The sequence below is a fragment of the Siphateles boraxobius genome, unplaced genomic scaffold (genome assembly GCF_051911475.1).
Source record: "Siphateles boraxobius isolate OS27281-9 unplaced genomic scaffold, OSU_SipBor_1 22, whole genome shotgun sequence".
Classification (NCBI taxonomy): domain Eukaryota; kingdom Metazoa; phylum Chordata; class Actinopteri; order Cypriniformes; family Leuciscidae; genus Siphateles; species Siphateles boraxobius.
Window position 1 is genome coordinate 25,464,832 of NW_027508833.1, and position 20,327 is coordinate 25,485,158.

General features: G+C 36.5%; 1 protein-coding gene across 3 annotated transcripts in view; it reads left to right on the forward strand.

Moving 5' to 3' along the window:
- Positions 1 to 20,327, forward strand: part of rgs7a (regulator of G protein signaling 7a) — a 73,505-nt gene that overhangs the window by 39,458 nt on the left and 13,720 nt on the right. For 2 of the 3 annotated variants that reach the window (XM_077239267.1, XM_077239266.1), the window contains exons 4-8: positions 8,090 to 8,186; positions 10,415 to 10,465; positions 12,326 to 12,432; positions 12,787 to 12,838; positions 13,985 to 14,049. In XM_077239267.1, the coding sequence (XP_077095382.1) occupies positions 8,090 to 8,186; positions 10,415 to 10,465; positions 12,326 to 12,432; positions 12,787 to 12,838; positions 13,985 to 14,049 (372 nt within the window). Of the gene's footprint in view, positions 1 to 7,343; positions 7,478 to 8,089; positions 8,187 to 10,414; positions 10,466 to 12,325; positions 12,433 to 12,786; positions 12,839 to 13,984; positions 14,050 to 20,327 lie in introns of those variants that run through there. The other variant, XM_077239268.1, reaches the window with a different exon arrangement.

Below are 20,327 nucleotides of genomic sequence, written 5' to 3' on the forward strand. Positions count from 1 at the left end.
ATGTGTGGCCTTTTTATGTGATCGTACTGCATGTGTTGGTGTGTAAGCGAGTGAATCAGCGTGTGTGTGTGTGTGTGTGTGTGCGCGCACGCAAGCAGGACTGGAGCAAGACTTCAAAGCCACTCAATCAGTTGGAAACTTTAGGGATGTGTGTGTGTCATCTCTCTTAGCAGATAGTGTGCTCTCTTATGCTGAGAAGAGCCACATCATGTTCTCAGTGAATAACTGAGCAGTGCTCTCTCTGATGTTGAATATTCAATTGTGTGTAATGCTGTATTGAATATTCATGTGCTTTTTCTGTGAAAGGGCACTCATACCTTTGGTCTTTTAGTCTGCTCTCACGCAGATGGAAGACGGGTGCTGGAAGGCCAAATACATAGGGTGTGTGCTTTAAAAAAAAAATCATCTTAAATATATCAGCCATTTGTTACGTTACAGTCGACTCTGGCAGACAAATAAATCATTCAGTAGATTTTGCAAGAAGTTGCTTCAATATTTTTTGTTTATTTCCATATCACTGAAATATTATATTTTCGAGGCAGACATTAAGTGAGTTCAGTGAGAGAATGCGCTGTGTTTTTAAGATGTTTTAAAGTAGGTCGAATTTGAAAGTCCCCTGCCTTCTGTTGCTCTCCATTTTGCGCTGTCCTTTGTGAACCGCTCCTGACTCATTCTGTTCCGCTTGGTCTGGTGAGGCGCTTTGCTGAGGGATTTAAGAGGAACTTTAATTTTGAACTGCTCTGATGGGGATTCTGCGCAATAAATAACAAAATATAATTTGTTTGAAGTTGAGGATTGACAAATGAATCCTGTATTAAACTTGTTTTCTATATTACAGCTGCACTACTACAAAACTTTGGCATCTCTATCACAGTCTTTGGTTAAGAACGCAATATTGCATGTTTCTTGCTATAGGGCTGGGCAATATGGCCAACAAATCTTATCTTGGTATTTTTTGATTAAATGGCGATATACAATATATATCTCGGTACTAGTGTTGTCACTATACCAAAATGATGACTTCGATACAATACCAGACTAAAATACCTCGATACCGATACTGAATCGATACCATGGGGAAAAAAACGAAAACAGTAAAAGTAACTGAAAAATATGAGAGAACTGTTCATTGTTTTATAAATTAATTAAAAAAACGTAACTTTGTTCCTTCCCTTCTTTTTGGCCATTCCCTCCCCTTTATTAAATAAAATAATAATAATTAGCAAGTGCCAGTGTGTATGTCCTTACAAAGATGTTTGTAACATTGACATTATTATCAATGTTAACATTTGCTAACCTTTCACAATTCTGAACAGGTTGGGATGACCAAAATCTTATTTCATTAAACGAGTTATGTAATATTTTTTAAATGTAATTTTATAATTACAATATAGATATTTAATTTAATTGTATCTTTGTTATTAAAAATAAGCAAAAAAGAATATTAAGAATAAGAATATTCTCAAAAAAGAATACAAACAATATGACAAATACTATAAGTGAAAAAATAAAATAAACAGTGCTTAATTTCTTTTTTGAATGCTACTGTTAAATAGACCTAGTACTGTAGCTGAAAAAAATAAACTCTTCACTCTATAAATTAACTATAGACTGATTCTTAATAAATAGATACATTTATTCAGTCAAGCATTGGGTCTATTTTCTGTTGTGTCATTAACATTAATTACACAGAATATTAGGCTGCTGGTCCGGCCCTTTAAGACCTGCACGTAGGCTACACAATGGAACACATATGATTTATTTTTACAAACGGTTTACATTCACTAAAGACATACCCGACTGTGTTTCCGTGAATACTTGCCAGGACGTACATTTTTACCTAGAATTTTGATTATTCAATCCAAATAATCCACGAAAGAGAACTGAAGTCGCGATCGCATGCTGTGTGAAAGGCGGAATGTAATGTAGGCTATGCAATGTATTATGTGCAAAAAAGTGGTTAAAAACACCTTACATTCTAACATTGTAACATTACAATCTAAAAACAAAAATAATGCTTTTGTTTTTAAAATCACTAAAGGCTAAACTAAAAATGAAAATAAAAACAAAAGCACAAACTAATTATATTATCCTATATTTGATTAGCCCATTATAATGGTCACTTTCATAAAAATATACTTGTAGGTTTAAAATTCCACGTATGGCACATTTATTGTCTCCAACAACAAATATTTAAGCAATATGTATTATTTTAGTCAGAATTATTGCGCCACTCTTCTATTGTGCTCCGTTTGTTTGGCGCGCATGCGCGCGGCGGCGCTCATTAACGGAAGCTTGAATTTTAGCGGAAATTGACTTGCAAAGGCTCGTCCTCTCCTGACAGTGAAATGGACATATTTGTTTGACTTTCTAACATTTACAGATGGAGAATATACCTGTGAAATGTAAGTTAAGCACCGAGGAAAGCACCACGTCTCAAACGCATTAAACAGTGCAAGTATTTATCTGTCAGTCAGCAACAGTATCTGTCAGAGCATCTGACAGGGCACGCTGCTTTAAACTTAACTAAGATATTTTGAAGCGCTTATTATAAGCTTGTGTCATGTTTAGGACAAATTGTACTATTTCACTGCAGCAGCTCACACTGCATCCTCTGCTATTTTTCAGATGTGCTCGTATCAAACTACTGTATCGATATAAACGGTGTTGCCTCATTCCATATTGTTTAAAAAAAATCTATATATATTGTACAAACTCGATATACCACCCAGCCCTATTTCTTGCGGAGCATTTCTTTTATGTTAGTTGCACCTTGACATTTCCTCCTGGTTAAAGGTGATCAACATATCAAAGCTGATGTAGGCTACTGCATCATCCAGCAATGGAATTTCATTCATTTTTAAAGCAAAAAAATATTCAGTATAGTGATGCTTCTTCGTTTTATTCCTTTTTTTCTAGGTCATATACATAATTTTTTTTTATTTCAAAAACATGTAGAAACTTGCTATCCTTTTAACCACACATGGCCTTTTGCCAAAGACCCTTTTAAAAGTCTTAAAAAAAGATTTTTCGGTAAAAAGATCATGGTCCTTTGGGGAAAGTTAATGACATATTGATAACACGATACGATTAGTATACTACACAATTGTTATTATTTAAATCATTAAATATTTTATTTATATTTTATAAAAATATCATAAAATATATCAAAATATCAATGATCAATTGAAGAAAATTCAAGCTTTTAGAGACTAAGAAATTAAAATCTTTGTAAATATTATTACAAGGTTATATATGCTGTTCCACAATTTTTTATTTCAACCATTTTTTCTGCAGTTTTACACTACTGTTTAAAAGTTTGTGGTCAGTAAGATTTTTTTAATGTTTATTTTAAAAATACAGTAAAAAATACAGTAAAACAGTAATATTGTGGAATCATTTTTTATAAATATAAAGTTCAAAATAACAACGTTTATTTGAAATATGACATTTGATCAATTTAATGCGTCATTGTTGAATAAAAGTATTAGTTTATTTATTTATTTATTTTTTTGTAACAATCTGACCCAAAACTTTTGATTGGTAGTGCGTGTACACTACAGTTTGACTCATTGCCATCTGAAAGTGTGTGTGACAACATCTGTCACTGCAACCGTAGAATGACTCATATTTTTCTTGTCTGTTTTCCATTTCTCTATTTTTCTTTTTTACACATACACACTTAAAGACATCTAAATCGTTCTCTTTCTGTCTCTTCCTAGGCTGACATTTGTATGTGATGTCATCATCTCCCCGGTTGCCTAGGAAACAGAAAGGCGGGGTTGGCTATAAAATGAGAGACAGGGAGTGAGGGGATGAGGGTGAATGAGCAGACGAGATCTAAAATTCAAGTCATTCCTGCAACAACCTTGTCTGCGTCCGACCAATAACACTTCCTCTCTCCTCTGATGCAAAATAATCATCAAAAGACACTTGCGCTGTCACCAGCTGTCTGCTACACACACAAAGAGAAGTGTGTTTTCAGAGCTCAGAGTCGCAGGGTTAAACATAGAGGTGGTGTCATTGTGTGTGTGAGTTTTTTTTTTGTGTGTGTCTGTCTCTGTTAATTAGCTGGTGTGGAAGATTTTGGATGGAATCTTTTGTTTTTTTGTAAGTGCACACTTGTGCTTGATGAATAAGGATGCTTTGATGTGATCCCTATTTGATATAACTGCTGTGTTAATAGAGATGCTTTGCTTTGTATCTGAAAGATTATTCCATGTCTCCAGTTGCCACACTAACTTCATTAGCATATTAGCAGACTCTAAAAAAACATACCATGGTACTACTTTTTTTTTTTTTTATGGACATTTACACTACCATTCAAAAGTTTGAGGTCAGGAAGATTTTTTATGCTCATTCTCTTATACTCAGTATGGCTGTATTTATTCGATAAAAAATATTGTGAAATATTTGTACAATTTAAACGAGATAATCAGGAACCAAGGAAACCGGAACTAACAGTGCAGGACAATAGGAAATAAAGGAACAGAATATCAACATAGAAGTCCATAATCGTGACACATTTCTTATATTATCATCACAGTTCAAAACTGTTTTTTTTTATATAACGTAAAAATCTTAGCTGTCTCTAGATCAGTTTAATGTGGCTTGATTGCTGAATAAAACTATTATTTTCTTAATTTAATAACAGTAGTGTATCGTGGCAATATCATGTTTTTGGTTGTTGTTGCACAAATGCCATATTTATTAATACCACCTTTTTTGGACATAACATGGGAATATCATAGTTTTTGGACGTATGGGAATCATTCAGTAACATTTATACTTGCGTTTATTTATTTAGGTGATTCTTTTATCCCAAGTGACAAATGAGGAACATCACAAGCAATTTGTCATAAATAAAGTAGCTAACATGTTATTACTATCCGATACCTGAAACTAATTTTAATATTGTTTGTAATAATATATTTAAACTGGAACGTAAATTAAATCCCTGTCCCTGTCTTTATCTCTTGTTTTCCACTGAAAGGAGTTTTCCACTGAGGAGTTTGAAGCCAAACCAAGCTATTGCTGTGCAGTTTAGATTAAGAACCGGAATAAATGTTGAATGTCTTCATATAGGAGATGAGGAGGCAGCAGTTCTAAAGGCAACTACTTTGGTATGCAAAGACTGTTGATATATCGAAGATGTGTCAGGATTGAGGGCAGGGCACAGTCTGCCATGAGTCAGTGACAAAGCTTAGTCATTTAGTAAATGAATAATTGAGTTGGCCATCATTACCAAGTGTGTGAATTGGGATGTACTGAATATTACAGGCTCTGTGGCGGCGACCTGCTCAAATCCAAAATCCAAAATAACCCATTTATAGTTGCGATTAAAACCATTTAATTCAGATTCTGAGGTAAATTTATTTTAGTCTGTATTTTAGCCTCTGGCTTTAGTAGTGCGTTTAATGTCTGTTTACTTCACTGTTTGATATCTCTCTCTTCTGGGCAACTGATCTTCTTGGCTTTTATCTGTCTGTTCTGTGATTGGCTGCAGCCACAGATGTGTGGTTGGCACAGATGTTTGATCCCTGGAGATATAGCCTACTGCCAGATGACATTTTGTTTTGATAGAAGTGTCTGTGTGAATGTTCCAGGTATGCTTAATATATGTTTATTATATTAGGGCTATCAATTGATCATCCACACTGATCCATGTGTATATTGCATAATCATGGATTTTTGTAAGGTTGAGGCTCATGTTTGAATTCACAGCCCACCTGCTGCTACAGTCAATGCACCTCATTTATTAACTATTAAAAAAAAGCTTTTGTAATAGTCTATCTAATGCTATATATACAGTTTATAGACTTCCGTTTAAAAGTTTGTAAGATTTTTAAAATATATTTTAAGTCTGCTATGTTTCCCAAGGCTGCATTTATTGATCAAAAATACAGTAAAAACCATTATACATTTTATTCCAGGATTATTATTTTTTTGATAAATAGGAAGTTCAAAAGAACATCATTTATTTGAAATAGAATTTTTTTGTAACATTATAAATGTCTTCCTGTAAGTTTTTATCAATTTGCATTCTTTAATAAAAGTATTCAGTTCTTAAAAAAACTAAATCTAACTGACCCCAAACCTATTTGAACGGTAGTGTATATATATATATGCAACAATAATATCATATTTTTTTCATTATCTTGCATTATTTTATAGATTTTTTTTTTTTTTTTTTTCAGTTTGCATATGTGGTTTAGAAAAAGTGACATGACATGCAGGCCAAAAATGGTAATCCATACTCAGAACTTGTCCTTTGCATTTAACCCATCCAAGTTAGTGCACACACAATAGAAGTGAGTAGTGAACAAACTACTCACACCCACACACTGCAAACCTTGGACACACACTCCGGGAGCAGTGGGCAGCCATTTCCTCCAGCGCCCGGGAAGCGATTGGAGGTTAGGTGCCTTGCTAGAGGGCACCTCAGTCATTTCCTGCTGGTATTGAGAATTGAACCCGCAACCTTTGGGTTACCAGTCTGACTCTCTAACCATAAGAGCCCCTATATCATGGCCTAATATTTTGTTACAGTTAATTTTGCTGGTTGTTGCTGGTATACCTACCACCTCCACACTGTAGAATATTTTGGTTAAAACAATGAGCTTAAGCCATTGATTTAAATTTACCCATGAATCTTAGTGTCGGCTTAATAAGAATTCTTAGCCACAGATTGGCTGCAGTACTACTCCGACTGATGCCAGTGATGCTTTTGAGACTTTATATCATCACACATCATTGCACTATACAGCTGAGATATGCTCAATCTCTCTCTCTCTCTCTCTCTCTCTCTCTCTCTCTCTCTCTCTCTAAAATGTTTCTATTACAGTCGTCAGTGTGAGTGGAATGCTCTGATCCCTCATTACCTTAAATTAGCACTTCAGTGTTTGCCCACCAGCCTGTCGACAAAGTGTATGTTTGATTCTCTATCCCTCAGTGAGCACGTATGCACTGTAGGTGGCTAGTAAATGCCACCTAAAAGCATTTCATCTCTGGATATTAAAAAACAAGCTATTTCTGGAGTCATAATCATGGTTTTCACGGGAATTTAACAACATTTTCTGTTAGGATTCTCTCCAAAGGCATCACAGCCTGAAGAAACACTCTGCGTCGGTGCAGCGCCCACTGATGTAATTCTACATGTTAACTGGGCCTCCCCTTGAGGCAATTGTCTCTTACTCTCTCTCTCAGTCTATCTAAACACTCACAGGTACAAGCTCATATACTTTCACAACATGTTCTGCATATATATACAAACACCTCCATAAGTATCGTGTCTGCAGGGCGTATGTTGTTAACCTGATTTCGATGTGGTCTTCTGCTGGAGTGATGTCACTGGCAGCTGTAGTGCACTTGGTCACATGTCCAGAGTGTGAGTTCCGTGGCGACGCTTTGAGCTGCTCGCCTTGGTAACTCAAAGCTTCTCTAAAAACAGTCCAAATGTCAGCGGATCAATGAGCAGGTGACATGATCGGTCCCGCTCTGCCCCAGGTTTATCTTCATCTAATAAATAGGGTTGTTATATCCAATGACTTCATTTACTGAAGGCTGAGTTGATCCTTAAGACAAGCGTCCCGTGGGCTCTTATTGAAGTTCTGTGGCCTCACGCTCTACTGTGAATGGTTGTATTATTCACTATGTTTGAGTCCTGATTGGCTCTACAGAATTTAGAGTGTTTAGATCTAACACAGATTTATTATATTTTATTGTATTATATTATATTACATTATATTACATTACAGAAGTAGAGTCCAAAAGTCTGTGACCACTTTAATAGGTGTTTGTTTGTTTGTGTTTATTGTTTATTCTAGAAAACTGTAAATTAAGAAAATGTAGGGATTTTGAAGAATTTTAAAAGATAGAAATATTTTTTGCTTGTGTGCTTCATAAGATGCATTTGCAATAAAAATATATTTTATTAAAGAATTATTTTAAAGAATTAAAACCAATATCATATTTTCCACCTCATGGAATATTAACACTGATTTGTATTCTTGTTTTTATCCCATGTTGCAGCTGCATCAAATGCACATATGTTTTTATTGACTTGCATCTCTTTCTGTCTCTTGCTTAGATGGAGGATGTGATTGCTAGGATGCAGGATGAAAAAAACGGTATACCTATCCGTACAGTGAAGAGTTTCCTGTCCAAGATTCCCAGTGTCTTCTCTGGTAATTCCCCCTACACCTGTTTTAAATGCACTGCGGTTCCAAGTTGGCGCTGAGAATGCAGAATTCAGCAGGAGCCAGTGCCCCACAGCAAGCCTGAAGACCAACACAATGAAAACTCTGCCAGAACTCTGTAGTGCAGCACCAGTATCTCTGGTGATAGCCTGATCTCTATCAAAGGTCTCTGGCCTGCGTTGCTCTGGTGGGGAAGCACAATGCATTCTGGGTATAAACAGGGTTTGAACTGTTTGTCAAAGGGATTGGCTCATTATGTTTATTCAGATTTCATTCTAATATCCTGAAACAGCAATTGTAAATGCAGCTAATGGAATATTCAGAGTTATTTACAAGCTAATGTTTATGAACCACATCAGTGGCATGCTGTCAATTGACCCTTCACATGGAGTTTGATTGACAGGCGATCTTGACCAATCATTATCCACCGAATCCGCCATTTTTGTCCGATAAAGCAGTCAGGAGAGTTAGTAGATTAACGATGCAGGATTTGAACTTGAAAAACTGTGTGCACTGACGTCTTTCCGCGGTTAAAACAACTTTCCTTCTTATGTTCTTTCATGTTTATTTGATGCTATAAATTAACTAGAAGGTAGAGATGATCGGTTCACGAGCAGCTTTAAGAGGCTCTACAGCGATCTGTCACAAGAGTCACAAAACATTATTTATTGTTTAAATTTCTTAAAAAAATGAGCAAATTTGAAAGTTGAGACATTGTTTCATATCAAAAGTAAGCTGATTTGTCCTGTCTGTCAGCACGTTGTCAGTGTCCTCTTTGCTCCGCGATGTATTTTTCACTGTGTGAGAACATGGTGTGTGGCGTGAGAGCGGCGTGGCTTGTCAGATATACAGTAACTAAAGTGGGCGGGTCTTTGTGAACGGTCAATAACTAAAGACCATAATTTTACAGTTAATTTTCACAAAAAAAGTTGAAATTATTGTTTATGGTATTTCGTCTGTGGTCCATACATCTCCCATAACATCTTTGAGAAGAAAAAAAGGAAATAGTCCCAGTAAATGGATCCACTGTTTATTGGATTGGATAATAATTGCACTATATTAACATATCAGAGACTGAAAAGGGAGTGCAAATGTTATACTTCCTTATATGCCGTAATCCATTTTAGAAGGGCAGGATTAGGAAGGAGAAAGCGAGAGAGAAATTCTCAGAAGGATGTTTTTTGGTTCCTCTGACTGCGGTCCCTCCGAGGATTCATTAAAAGGCCAGCTTCAAGCTCTAACACCCCAGTCTCTGCCTCTCTATGCTTTAAAAAGTCTCTCACGCTCTGGGCTTCTGTTGTCTCGAGGGACACACCTCTCAATGCTGATTGGTTGCGCAATAGGGGCTCTGTGCATATTTTTGGAATGCTAGATTTGATTGGTCAGTAAGGGTTATCTCGGAAAGATATTTCTCAGAAGAAACTGTTCACGGTCTATTAATTTAGCATTGACCAGGTTGATAATGAAACACTGAACAAAATTGTTTAAAAAACGAATTTTGCTGTGTGAAATGGTCATTAATACTTAATGATAAAGTTTTTTAAAGGGTTCCTAATTAATCATATATATCCCCACCCCTAACTCATGCCATTAGTTGAGCCAATGTTAATATCCCCAAAGTATCATGTCAACCTACCAGTTGTGTTCTTATAATTGTCTCTGAATATTAAGACAGGATTGGGTAAAGTGTTTTTCATTTTGAAATAATTACAGTACAGTGAACAAATGGTACAGTACAGTAAATTACAAGACAGTGCTGCGACATAATTTTTTTGCCCTGAGAGTTTTACAGCAATTATTATAACTAGATGCGTACCGCACTGTAGTTATTCATTCATTTTAGGTGAATATGCAGGAAGTAGTTGACTTCTTGGTTGCTTTGAGAGTCAGACAGAAGGACAATTAGGGGTTTATGCGTGCAGAGGTAAAGATTATGATTTTCTCTTAATCCACTAAATATTCCGGCGAAGCTTTGCTGAGACTGAGATCCTCTTTGGAGCATCCAGAACCCCTGTACGTAACCTTAGCAGAATTTATACAGTTCTGCTGCTTAGAGAGAGAGAGAGCCAATAATTCGTCTGAAAAAGCTTACAGGGAATAACAATGACACAATACATTTCTTACTAACAATGACACAATATTCTGCTGAATTTTGATTGATAGAATTTTGATAGACCGACCAACATTTTAAATAATAATCCCCGCTTCTTTTCCAGGTTCAGACATTGTCCAGTGGATGCTGAAAAATCTATGTATCGAGGATCAAGGTGATGCAGTCTTTTCTTTAATGACATCACTGACAGTTCTGCAGCTGGGATGTGCCTAAATGCATGCAAATCTACTTATTTTATTTTGATTAATTCACATGCACTCTTTTCTAAAAGTCAAAATCATATCTTCAGCTCACAGATTAATATATTCAGGATTTGCATAATCATAATTGTACTGTAAGTTGGCAAACAGCTAATGTCAGCATCTCCTGTTACTCCTTTAATTGAAGAAATGGGGGATCATTTTACTTGCATCTACTTCTTCAAAAACAAGAATGGGAAATCTACTTTGAAACTGTAGCCTGTGAAGCAAGCAATACAATTTAACTAAGAGTAATTTAACTAAGTAGTTAATAGTAAAGCTATTCTTATAAAATAAAAGCTGAACGTAGCTGAACTTTAAACTGCAATTCATTTAAATGACTAATAATTTAATTTTGTTTATTTAAAAATAATTATAAAATATATTTACTAATTTATTTATTTCATTTTTTTATTTTTTTTATTTGACAATGCATTTGTTCTTAACCCATTAATTGTTGCAATTCTTAATAAACTTACTGGCCGACTAATGTTTTATTTACTCATCAAAGCCAATTTTATTGCATTTGGTGCTTTTCAAGTCTAAACCTAAATTGAGGTATTGTGAAGGTGGAGTTGGTTTTAGTAAGGAAGGAAACACAGCAATGAGATTGGATTTGTTTCTGGGTATGGTGAATATCCCTCTACTTTAGATTCCCTCTGACATATATAACAGGTATGTGAGAGTAAGTGTGTGATATGGGGGCTCTTCTCAGACAGGAAAAGAGCAACCAGATAAGTACATCTCTCAGTATACTCAATAGACTGGAACCACGGAGAGATAAAACGAGAACTTAAAAAAAAAGTTCTAGTCTCTCTCTCTCTCTCTCTCTCTCTCTCTCTCTCTCTCTCTCTCTCTCTCTCTCTCTCTCTCTCTCTCTCTCTCTCTCTCTCTCTCTCTCTCTCTCTCTCTCTCTCTCTCTCTCTCTCTCTTTCTTTTCAGTTCTTATATATTGCCTATCAGTGGAATTTACTTCATGAACATGCCTGGTGGGAAGCTCTCATCAAAACAACATCTGCATACTGCACCCTTGAAAGCTAAGGGATATTAAATTGTAATCAGCACAGACACATACTCTAACGTGCACACTCACAGTAAACACTGTATTGTAAAAGTTTAATAGATAATTATTTATTGATGCTTAACTTCCTCTGGTACGGGTTTGTGTGTGGTGCTGTTTCAGTATGTTGCAGTAGAATGTTATTTCCATGCTTACTCTTGTAGACTGAGACCCCTAGGTCCCATCATAACCTTGTTACCTTAGAGGATCATTTAAATTTCAAAATAGATTATTCAATTGAATGGGGAAAGAAACTTCCTTATAGATTGGAATATTTTATGGAATGAAAAACATACCTAAAAGCATCATCAAGAAAGTTCTGGGATGACCATAGCACTCTTTTCAATTAAAAAGCCTTTATTATTTCATGGCTCCCTGCAGAAGACACGCATAGGAGAGTTTTGTTTTGAGTGTAGCCATGAAATAAAGGCTTTGTTGCCAGCACTTTGTTGATGAACTATGATATACCTTAGACCATAGAGCACCTTTATTTTAATACTAAAATAATTCTCATCTCAGGATACATTCTCCATTATTCTACTTTGTTTGAGGATTACCTAAAAGTATTTTGTTTTGCACAAAAAACCTACCATGTCATACCATTTGTTCTATTTAGTTTCAGCACAGGATAAATAATAATAATTATCTTGGCATAAACGTTTGGGCTGCCCTTTCATATTTAGACCAATAATAATACTATTAATTGTTTCTGTAGTGGAGGCTCTTCATCTGGGCACACTGATGGCGGCTCACGGCTACTTCTTCCCCATCTCTGACCATGTGCTCACTCTTAAAGATGATGGCACATTCTACAGATTTCAGGTCAGTCGTTTTGCTAATTTGAGAAACAAAATAGAAACAGAACTTTTGAAAATGCTTTAAAATATAGCACCCATGCAAAATATAGTGCATGTTATTGAAGTTAATCACATAGTAGACTAATAACATGTAGTTGCAAGCTCGGATACTGATCGCTCCATCAAATAATTACACATTAAGTTGTTAATCAGTACTTTCTATTGTAAAAATACAATAATCACTGTAATCAATGTTAAATGTAGCTCAATTCTCTTTACAAACAACTGCAATCGTCTTGGTTTCTTTTGTATACGCCAGTTTTCACATTACACTGCATTATGAGTAATGTAGTTCATATTGTGCTCTTTCTTCTGTTAGACTCCGTATTTCTGGCCCTCAAATTGCTGGGAGCCTGAGAACACTGACTACGGTGAGTTTTTGTGCGAGATCTGTTATCTGTATCTTAATTGAGACCAGTCTATATGAGTGTGTGTGTGGTCCTTGTAAACCTAATGTTATGTGGACAAAATATCTCCATAAAGATGCTAATATCCAAAATCCTCGTCCTTGTGGGACAGTTTTTTGTTTAGGGTTAGGGGATATACAGTTTGCACAGTATGCTTATGGAAAGTCCCCGTAAAACTGACCCGCATGCGCAAAAGAACTATAAAAAGACGTCACGCAGCACGCTGTCATACTGAAGTAAAGATGTAGAACATTAAAGCCAGCGAATTTATGCACAGGCAATATAAAAAAAAAATTTTAAAGAAAAGAGAGTTTTTAAACATTTATGATACGAGCGTAGAGTCGCATGAATTCTGATATGTCTGTTCAGACTGAGGTCACATTGCAAAACATCTGACCTGTATTGGATTTAGGACCACATATGGAAGTGGTGCTGCTTTAATATTGTGTGCTGCTTTAATATTTTTGTGGAAACTTTTTTCAGGATTCAATGGTGAATTCCAAAAGAAGCTTAGATTGTGACTTCTTTTCTTCAATTCTTTTATAACATTATACATTTCTTTACTGTCACTTATCAATTTACCGCATCCTTGCTAAATAAATGTATTAATTTTGTTGTTATTTTTTATCTTACTGACAGCAAACTTTTTTGTATAATGTATGTTGCTTGCAAAAAGGTTAATTTTTCACAATACACAACTACTTTTGAATGATTGTCAATAGAGAAATATGCTTTGTGTAGTTACAACATCTACCAGCAGGGAATAATAGAGCTAATAGATCTAGTGGATGTACAAATGTTTAAAAAAAAATTGATGGCATTTTTGTATGTTATTATACTTTATGAAGAAATACCTATGAACACAATTGAGATTACCCTGTATTATGGTTGTGTGCATGAGTGTGCCTTGCGTTCGGTAAATTAAGCTTGTTATGAATTCAGCAATTAGAACAAAGCAACGCCCAGGTGCGATAAGGTACAAGCTGGTGTGAAATACGTTGAATGTTTAATAAATATTTTAGTACAACTCATTTGAAAGCCCCGAGGGCTGCTCAGGTTTGAGGACGTGCGAGCAGTGTTTCTCACACACTTCTTGGCATCTCTCTGCAGCTGTGTACTTGTGCAAAAGAACAATGCAGAACAAAGCACGTCTGGAACTTGCTGATTATGAAGCTGTAAGTAATCCCCTATTTTTTTTCTTTCTTCTCTCTCTGTCTCTTAATTGTAACAATGCTTATCTCATGCTTTGTACTTCAGACATTATTAGATAGAAGATATTAAGAAGATAATAAGGTAATGACAATCTTTAAAAAGAAAGTATGTCTAATCCAAGCTGGGTTTGAAATGTCAGGCTTTGTTTGAATAATCCATGTAAGCTCTCCAGTAGGCCTGTGCAGATAGAGCTTTCTCCACCAACGTCTTTCTCATATTGAACGGAGAACTGTAAACATGTAATCATTGTGCCTCTTCTTCCTTTTCTGTTATTAAAGGGGTCCTATTATATCCAACTTTCTTTAGTGTGTAATGTTGCTTTTTGAGCCTGTTGATTTATTTCAGTAATTCCATTCAAAAAGTGAAATTTGGATATTATATTCATTCATTACACACGGACTGATATATTTCAAGTGTTCATTCCTTTTAATTTTGATGATTATAACTGACAACTAATGAAAACCCCCAAATCAGTATCTCAGAAAATTAGAGTATTGTGAAAAGGTTCAATATTGAAGACACCTGGTGCCACACTGTAATCAGCTAATTAACTCAAAACACCTGCAAAGGTCTTTAAATGGTCTCTCAGTCTAGTTCTGTTGGCTACACAATCATGAAGAAGACTGCTGACTTGACAGCTGTCCAAAAGACGACCATTGACATATTGCACAAGGAGTGCAAGACACAAAAGGTTATTGCTAAAGAGGCTGGCTGTTCACAGAGCTCTGTGTCCAAGCACATTAATAGAGAGGCGAAGGGAAGGAAAAAATGTGGTAGAAAAAAGTGTACAAGCAATAGGGATAACCGCACACTGGAGAGGATTGTGAAACAAAACCCATTCAAAAATGTGGGGGAGATTCACAAAGAGTGGACTGCAGCTGGAGTCAGTGCTTCAAGAACCACCATGATCAGACGTATGCAAGACATGGGTTTCAGCTGTCGCATTCCTTGTGTCTAGCCACTCTTGAACAAGACACAGCGTCAGAAGCGATTCCGAATGGGCTAAAGACAAAAAGGACTGGACTGCTGCTGAGTGGTCCAAAGTTATGTTCTCTGATGAAAGTAAATTTTGCATTTCCTTTGGAAATCAAGGGCCCAGAGTCTGGAGGAAGAGAGGAGAGGCACAGAATCCACGTTGCTTGAAGTCCAGTGTAAAGTTTCCACATTCAGTGATGGTTTGAGGTGCCATGTCATCTGCTGGTGTTGGTCCATTGTGTTTTCTGAGGTCCAAGGTCAACGCAGCCGTCTACCAGGAAGTTTTAGAGCACTTCATGCTTCCTGCTGCTGACCAACTTTATGGAGATTTAATTTTCCAACAGGACTTGGGTCCTGCACACAGTCCCAAAGCTACCAGTACCTGGTTTAAGGACCATGGTATCCCTGCTCTTAATTGGCCAGCAAACTCGCCTGACCTTAACCCTATAGTTAATCTATGGGGTATTGTGAAGAGGAAGATGCGATACGCCTGACCCAACAATGCAGAAGAGCTGAAGGCCACTATCAGAGCAATCCGGGCTCTCATAACACCTGAGCAGTGCCACAGACTGATCGACTCCATGCCACGCTGCATCGCTGCAGTAATTCAGGCAAAAGGAGCCCCAACTAAGTATTGAGTGCTGTACATGCTCATACTTTTCATGTTCATACTTTTCAGTTGGCCAACATTTCTAAAAATCCTTTTTTTGTATTGGTCTTAAGTAATATACAAATTTTCGGAGATACTGAATTTGGGATTTTCATTAGTTGTCAGTTTTAATCATCACAATTAAATGAAATAAACATTTGAAAAATATCAGTCTGTGTGTAATGAATGAATATAATATCCAAATTCCACTTTTTGAATGGAATTACTGAAATAAATCAACTTTTTGATGATATTCTAATTATATGACCAGCACCTGTGTCTATATATGTGTGTGTGTGTGTGTGTGTGTGTGTGTGTGTGTGTGTGTGTGTGTGTGTGTGTGTGTGTGTGTGTGTGTGTGTGTGTGTGTGTGTGTGTGTGTGTGTGTGTGTGTGTGTGTGTGTGTGTGTGTGTGTGTGTGTGTGTGTTTCTGAACTCCCTTTAAACTCCTCGATTGTAGCCTTGATTTTTCTTCCGGGAAGGTACATGTCACAATATTGCTCATTTAATTTCCGCCTTAGACAAAAAAAATAAAAAAATAATAATTGGGCCAGGCCTGTTGAGTAGCTCGCAGTTAAGGCAAGGGCCTTGACATTTCTGAAGCACACTTGAAGTAGCTGATCAAACACAAGACACTGGTCCAGCCAATCAACCAATCAAAGCACATTGCACTTTTCAGAAGGCGGGGCTTAATAGAGACAGGCACTAAACAGTGAGTTACAGACAGACTGGGAAAAGAGGTGTAAAAAAATTTGACAAATCAAGCATGAAAACATATATTCTAGTAGACCCCAAAAACAAAATCAAGACTTTGCAAAAGGGCATAACAGGCACTCTTTAAGTTAAATAAATGGCTTCTATATCTCCAAAAATACTTTTTGATCATTTAGGGTCCGTATTTATGGAAAGGGCCACCGGAGGAAAATAGGGGAGGGTCATGTCTTTTTATTCTTTGTTTAGGGGAGGATCATTCAACTTTTTTAGTCTAGGGGGAGGGTCACCCAACTTTTGTATTCATGAAAACAGCAAAATTTCAAAGTGGCTTGTTTGGTGAATATTTTTTTCTATGTAGCTGTATGTAGCTCTCTCGGTCTCGGTCCCCCTATCAGATGGGTCTGACCCAACAAAAATCCAGTTTGGCGCTTTCTGACAGTGCGCGCACACTTCAGTACGTGCTCAGAAAAGTGCATCATGTACAGAACACCAATGAAATGTTTACCCGGCATAGCTTTAAAGCACGAGCAAATAATGAACTTTTGTGATTGCGAATAAGTGCAGTGTCCTGTGAGTGTAACTCAACCGTGGCATTAACATGTGATATGAATGTACGTTGAGTGTTTTGGGACTGAGGCACCAGAACTGCAGCTGATAGAATGTGCGCTGTACCATACTACCATATTTTAGTTTCCATTCTTATTGTGTTTCCACAACAATGTTAGTGAGTAAATCTACTGAAATTGCCACCATAACAGTGGAGTGTGATGTGTTAGACGTAGGGCTACCACATTTTTAAATTAATATTAGAATTATTTTAAGTTAACATAATAAAATACGCAGACCTACACCAACAAAATAGTTGAGGATAAATTCCTTAAAATTGGGCAATTCCAGCATTATGGACGTGACATTTGCAGTCAAAACTTGAAATATAAATTATCAGAAAATGCATTTAATACTGAATCTGTTCATATATCCATATCCCTTAATGAAGGAGTCAAGACATTAGAAAAATAACAGTCTACACATGCGTTTTATATTTAATATGAGCGAAATACACATGTGACGTGACACAACAAATCTTTAGCTTTTAGGTGGCAAAATATTTTTTAATAATTCTACGAATTAAGCTACACTGCGCAAAACAAAAGTACTCTAATAACCGGATGAAGAAGGGTCGGCCTCCACAGAACATAAAATATTATTTTTTTATTTTATTTTTTGTGTGTTCGCATTTATGTGGAAAAAAACAATGTTACGGATGTGACAGTTCTCCGTTACGGACATGATCGCTCTGAAAGCAACTTCAGAAAGCACAAAGCCTTTCTTTAAAGTAAATTTTGTTTTTTATTAATTGTATCTTAATTTTAATTAATGTTTCATCAACCAATTGCCTGGATTTAATAAATAATCAGAATCAGAATCAGAAAGAGCTTTATTGCCAAGTGTGCTTGCACACACAAGGAATTTGTTTTGGTATTGAGGCTTCCAGTGGACATATACAAATACAAATACAACATGAAACATAATACTACAAATTATAAGAATAAAAAATAAAAATATAAATATATGAGAATAAAACTATCACAGTTGGTAAATAAGAAGTAAATATAGTAGAAAATAGATCATCATGACACGGAGTCGCCGGTGCGTGAACTGGACTCTCGTCTCATAAATGAACCGAAACTCAGTGTATAATGTACTTGCCTCACAGACTTGAGAAATATATAGAAAGCTTGATGTCTACTTTTAAACAGAACATTTAAAAACGAAAAACAGACTGCTCTCTGCTTATGTAATCCGTATGAAATCTGCATCTCTCTCTAGCGCATTACTGTGAAGATCGCGAGTCAGCATCGTCAACTTTATGGAGCTAGAAATGTGTCTTTATTACATGTGAGAAAATAAATGATCTGAGAGAAAAAAAAAAGTTTGAGAGAAAAAGTTATCACACTGATAGCAAAAAAGCATTTCATGAGAGAAAAAAGAATATTTGAGAGAAAAAGTTTTCATACCAATAGCAAAAAATAATATTTGAGACTAAAAAAAGTTTTGAGAGAAAGTATTTTCTCATAGAACATAAAAAAATATAAATTTGAAATTTTTTAAATTATTTCTGAGAAAAAAAATCTCTCTTAAAATACTTGGAAAAAAAATCTCAAATATATATTTTTTGCTATCAGTGTGAAAACATTTTCTCTAAAAATAAAAAGTGTTTCTCTCAAAACGCTTTTCTTTGCTCTCGATGCAATTTTTTGCTCTCGTGTCAGGATTTTGCTTTAGCTGTGAAAATTGTGTCATGGGCGGGGCCACGTTCTTTTTTTTCCTATTGGAACGTTCCTATTGGCCAGTCGGGTGAGCATCGTCTTGTCTTAGGAGTCGAACTGAATCATTACACCATTGTTCGCGTTCGGTTCACCTAGATAGATGCAGTCTCTGCCTTAGAGTTTAGATTCTCTGCCCGAGCCCAGGCCCGACCTCGGGCCGATATTTCCCGTCACCATCCTCGGGCCAGGCCGGGCTTTTGATCTAGAGACGTGCACTCCCAACGAAAGAGAGTGTGGCGCGGGACTAGGTTTGATGGCCGAGTGCGAGCGCGGGCGCGGGCTGTAATGCACTCACTCTGTGTGTGTGGGTTCCGGGAGAATAAAACGATTTGTGGGACTCCCGCAAACTAGAAATATCTATGAATAAAACATAAAAACTAATACATTTTTATTCATCTGTTGCAGAAAAACAACAAGAACAACTAAAACAAAATACAAATGATTTACAGGCCAGAGTTTTGTTTTATAACATGTTTGCAGCGTTGAGCGATGTAGCCAATCACAGACATATGTGTTGATTTCTTGAACGCAATGGCCAATCAGAAGCATTTAAGATAGTCTCCCCTCACTGCTCAAAACGGACTTTTTGTTCAGAGCTGAATTCTGTATGCTGGCAAATCCTCTAATTATAACAAACAAAGTGTATATATTATGAAAGATTCATTGTGCAGTCAGCGTCATTGATAATAACAGAGATGTGTGAGATCGCGATGAACTGATGTCAGCTTTAGGGATTTTTCAGGGAGCGCACTTTGCGCGCATTCAGTCATGCCAAACCATGCACTCAGTAGCTGCTTGATTTTATGTTATAACAGTGGTTTGTGTGTTAATGCTTTAATAACACATAATTTATCAGGAGCATTTATGCTGATGTGTATGATGGCGACACGTAGGCTAACTTGAAAGTATTTGGAGGTGCAGAACAGAGGAGGAGGAGAAAGTAACATAGAAAGTAGTTGAGAACGTCAGTTATAACGACCCACGTATTAAAATGGTCGGGACTCGGGTTTAAATCGGGCTCGGGCTCATAATTATTGTTAATGCGTCGGGCTGGGCTCGGACACAACGTGCACGGGCTCGGGTAGGATCGGGCTTGATATTTTGGGCCTGATCTAAGCTCTAAGTCGAGCACGGACACTCCAATGTTTGGGTAAGATGATGACACACACAACTGGATGTTAGCTGGCTGAGCAAGTTCAGCATCACTGAAGATTAAACATTAAAAATAGCACTCATATTCATGAATGAATGTGTATTATATTATTAGCTTGCTAATCGCTAGTAAAGCTAATTATTAATTAGCCATCATGCTAGGTAAACTTGCATGAGTGCTATTGTTTAATGTGTAATCTTCAGTGATGCTGAACTTGCTCAGCCAGCTACCCATCGAGTTGTGTGTGTGTCATCATCTGCAGAGACGGCATCTATCTAGGTGAACCGAACGCGAACAATGGTGTAATGATTCAGTTCGACTCCTAAGACAAGACGATGCTCACCCGACTGGCCAATAGGAATGTTCCAATAGGAAAAAAAAGAACGTGGCCCCGCCCATGACACAATTTTCACAGCTAAA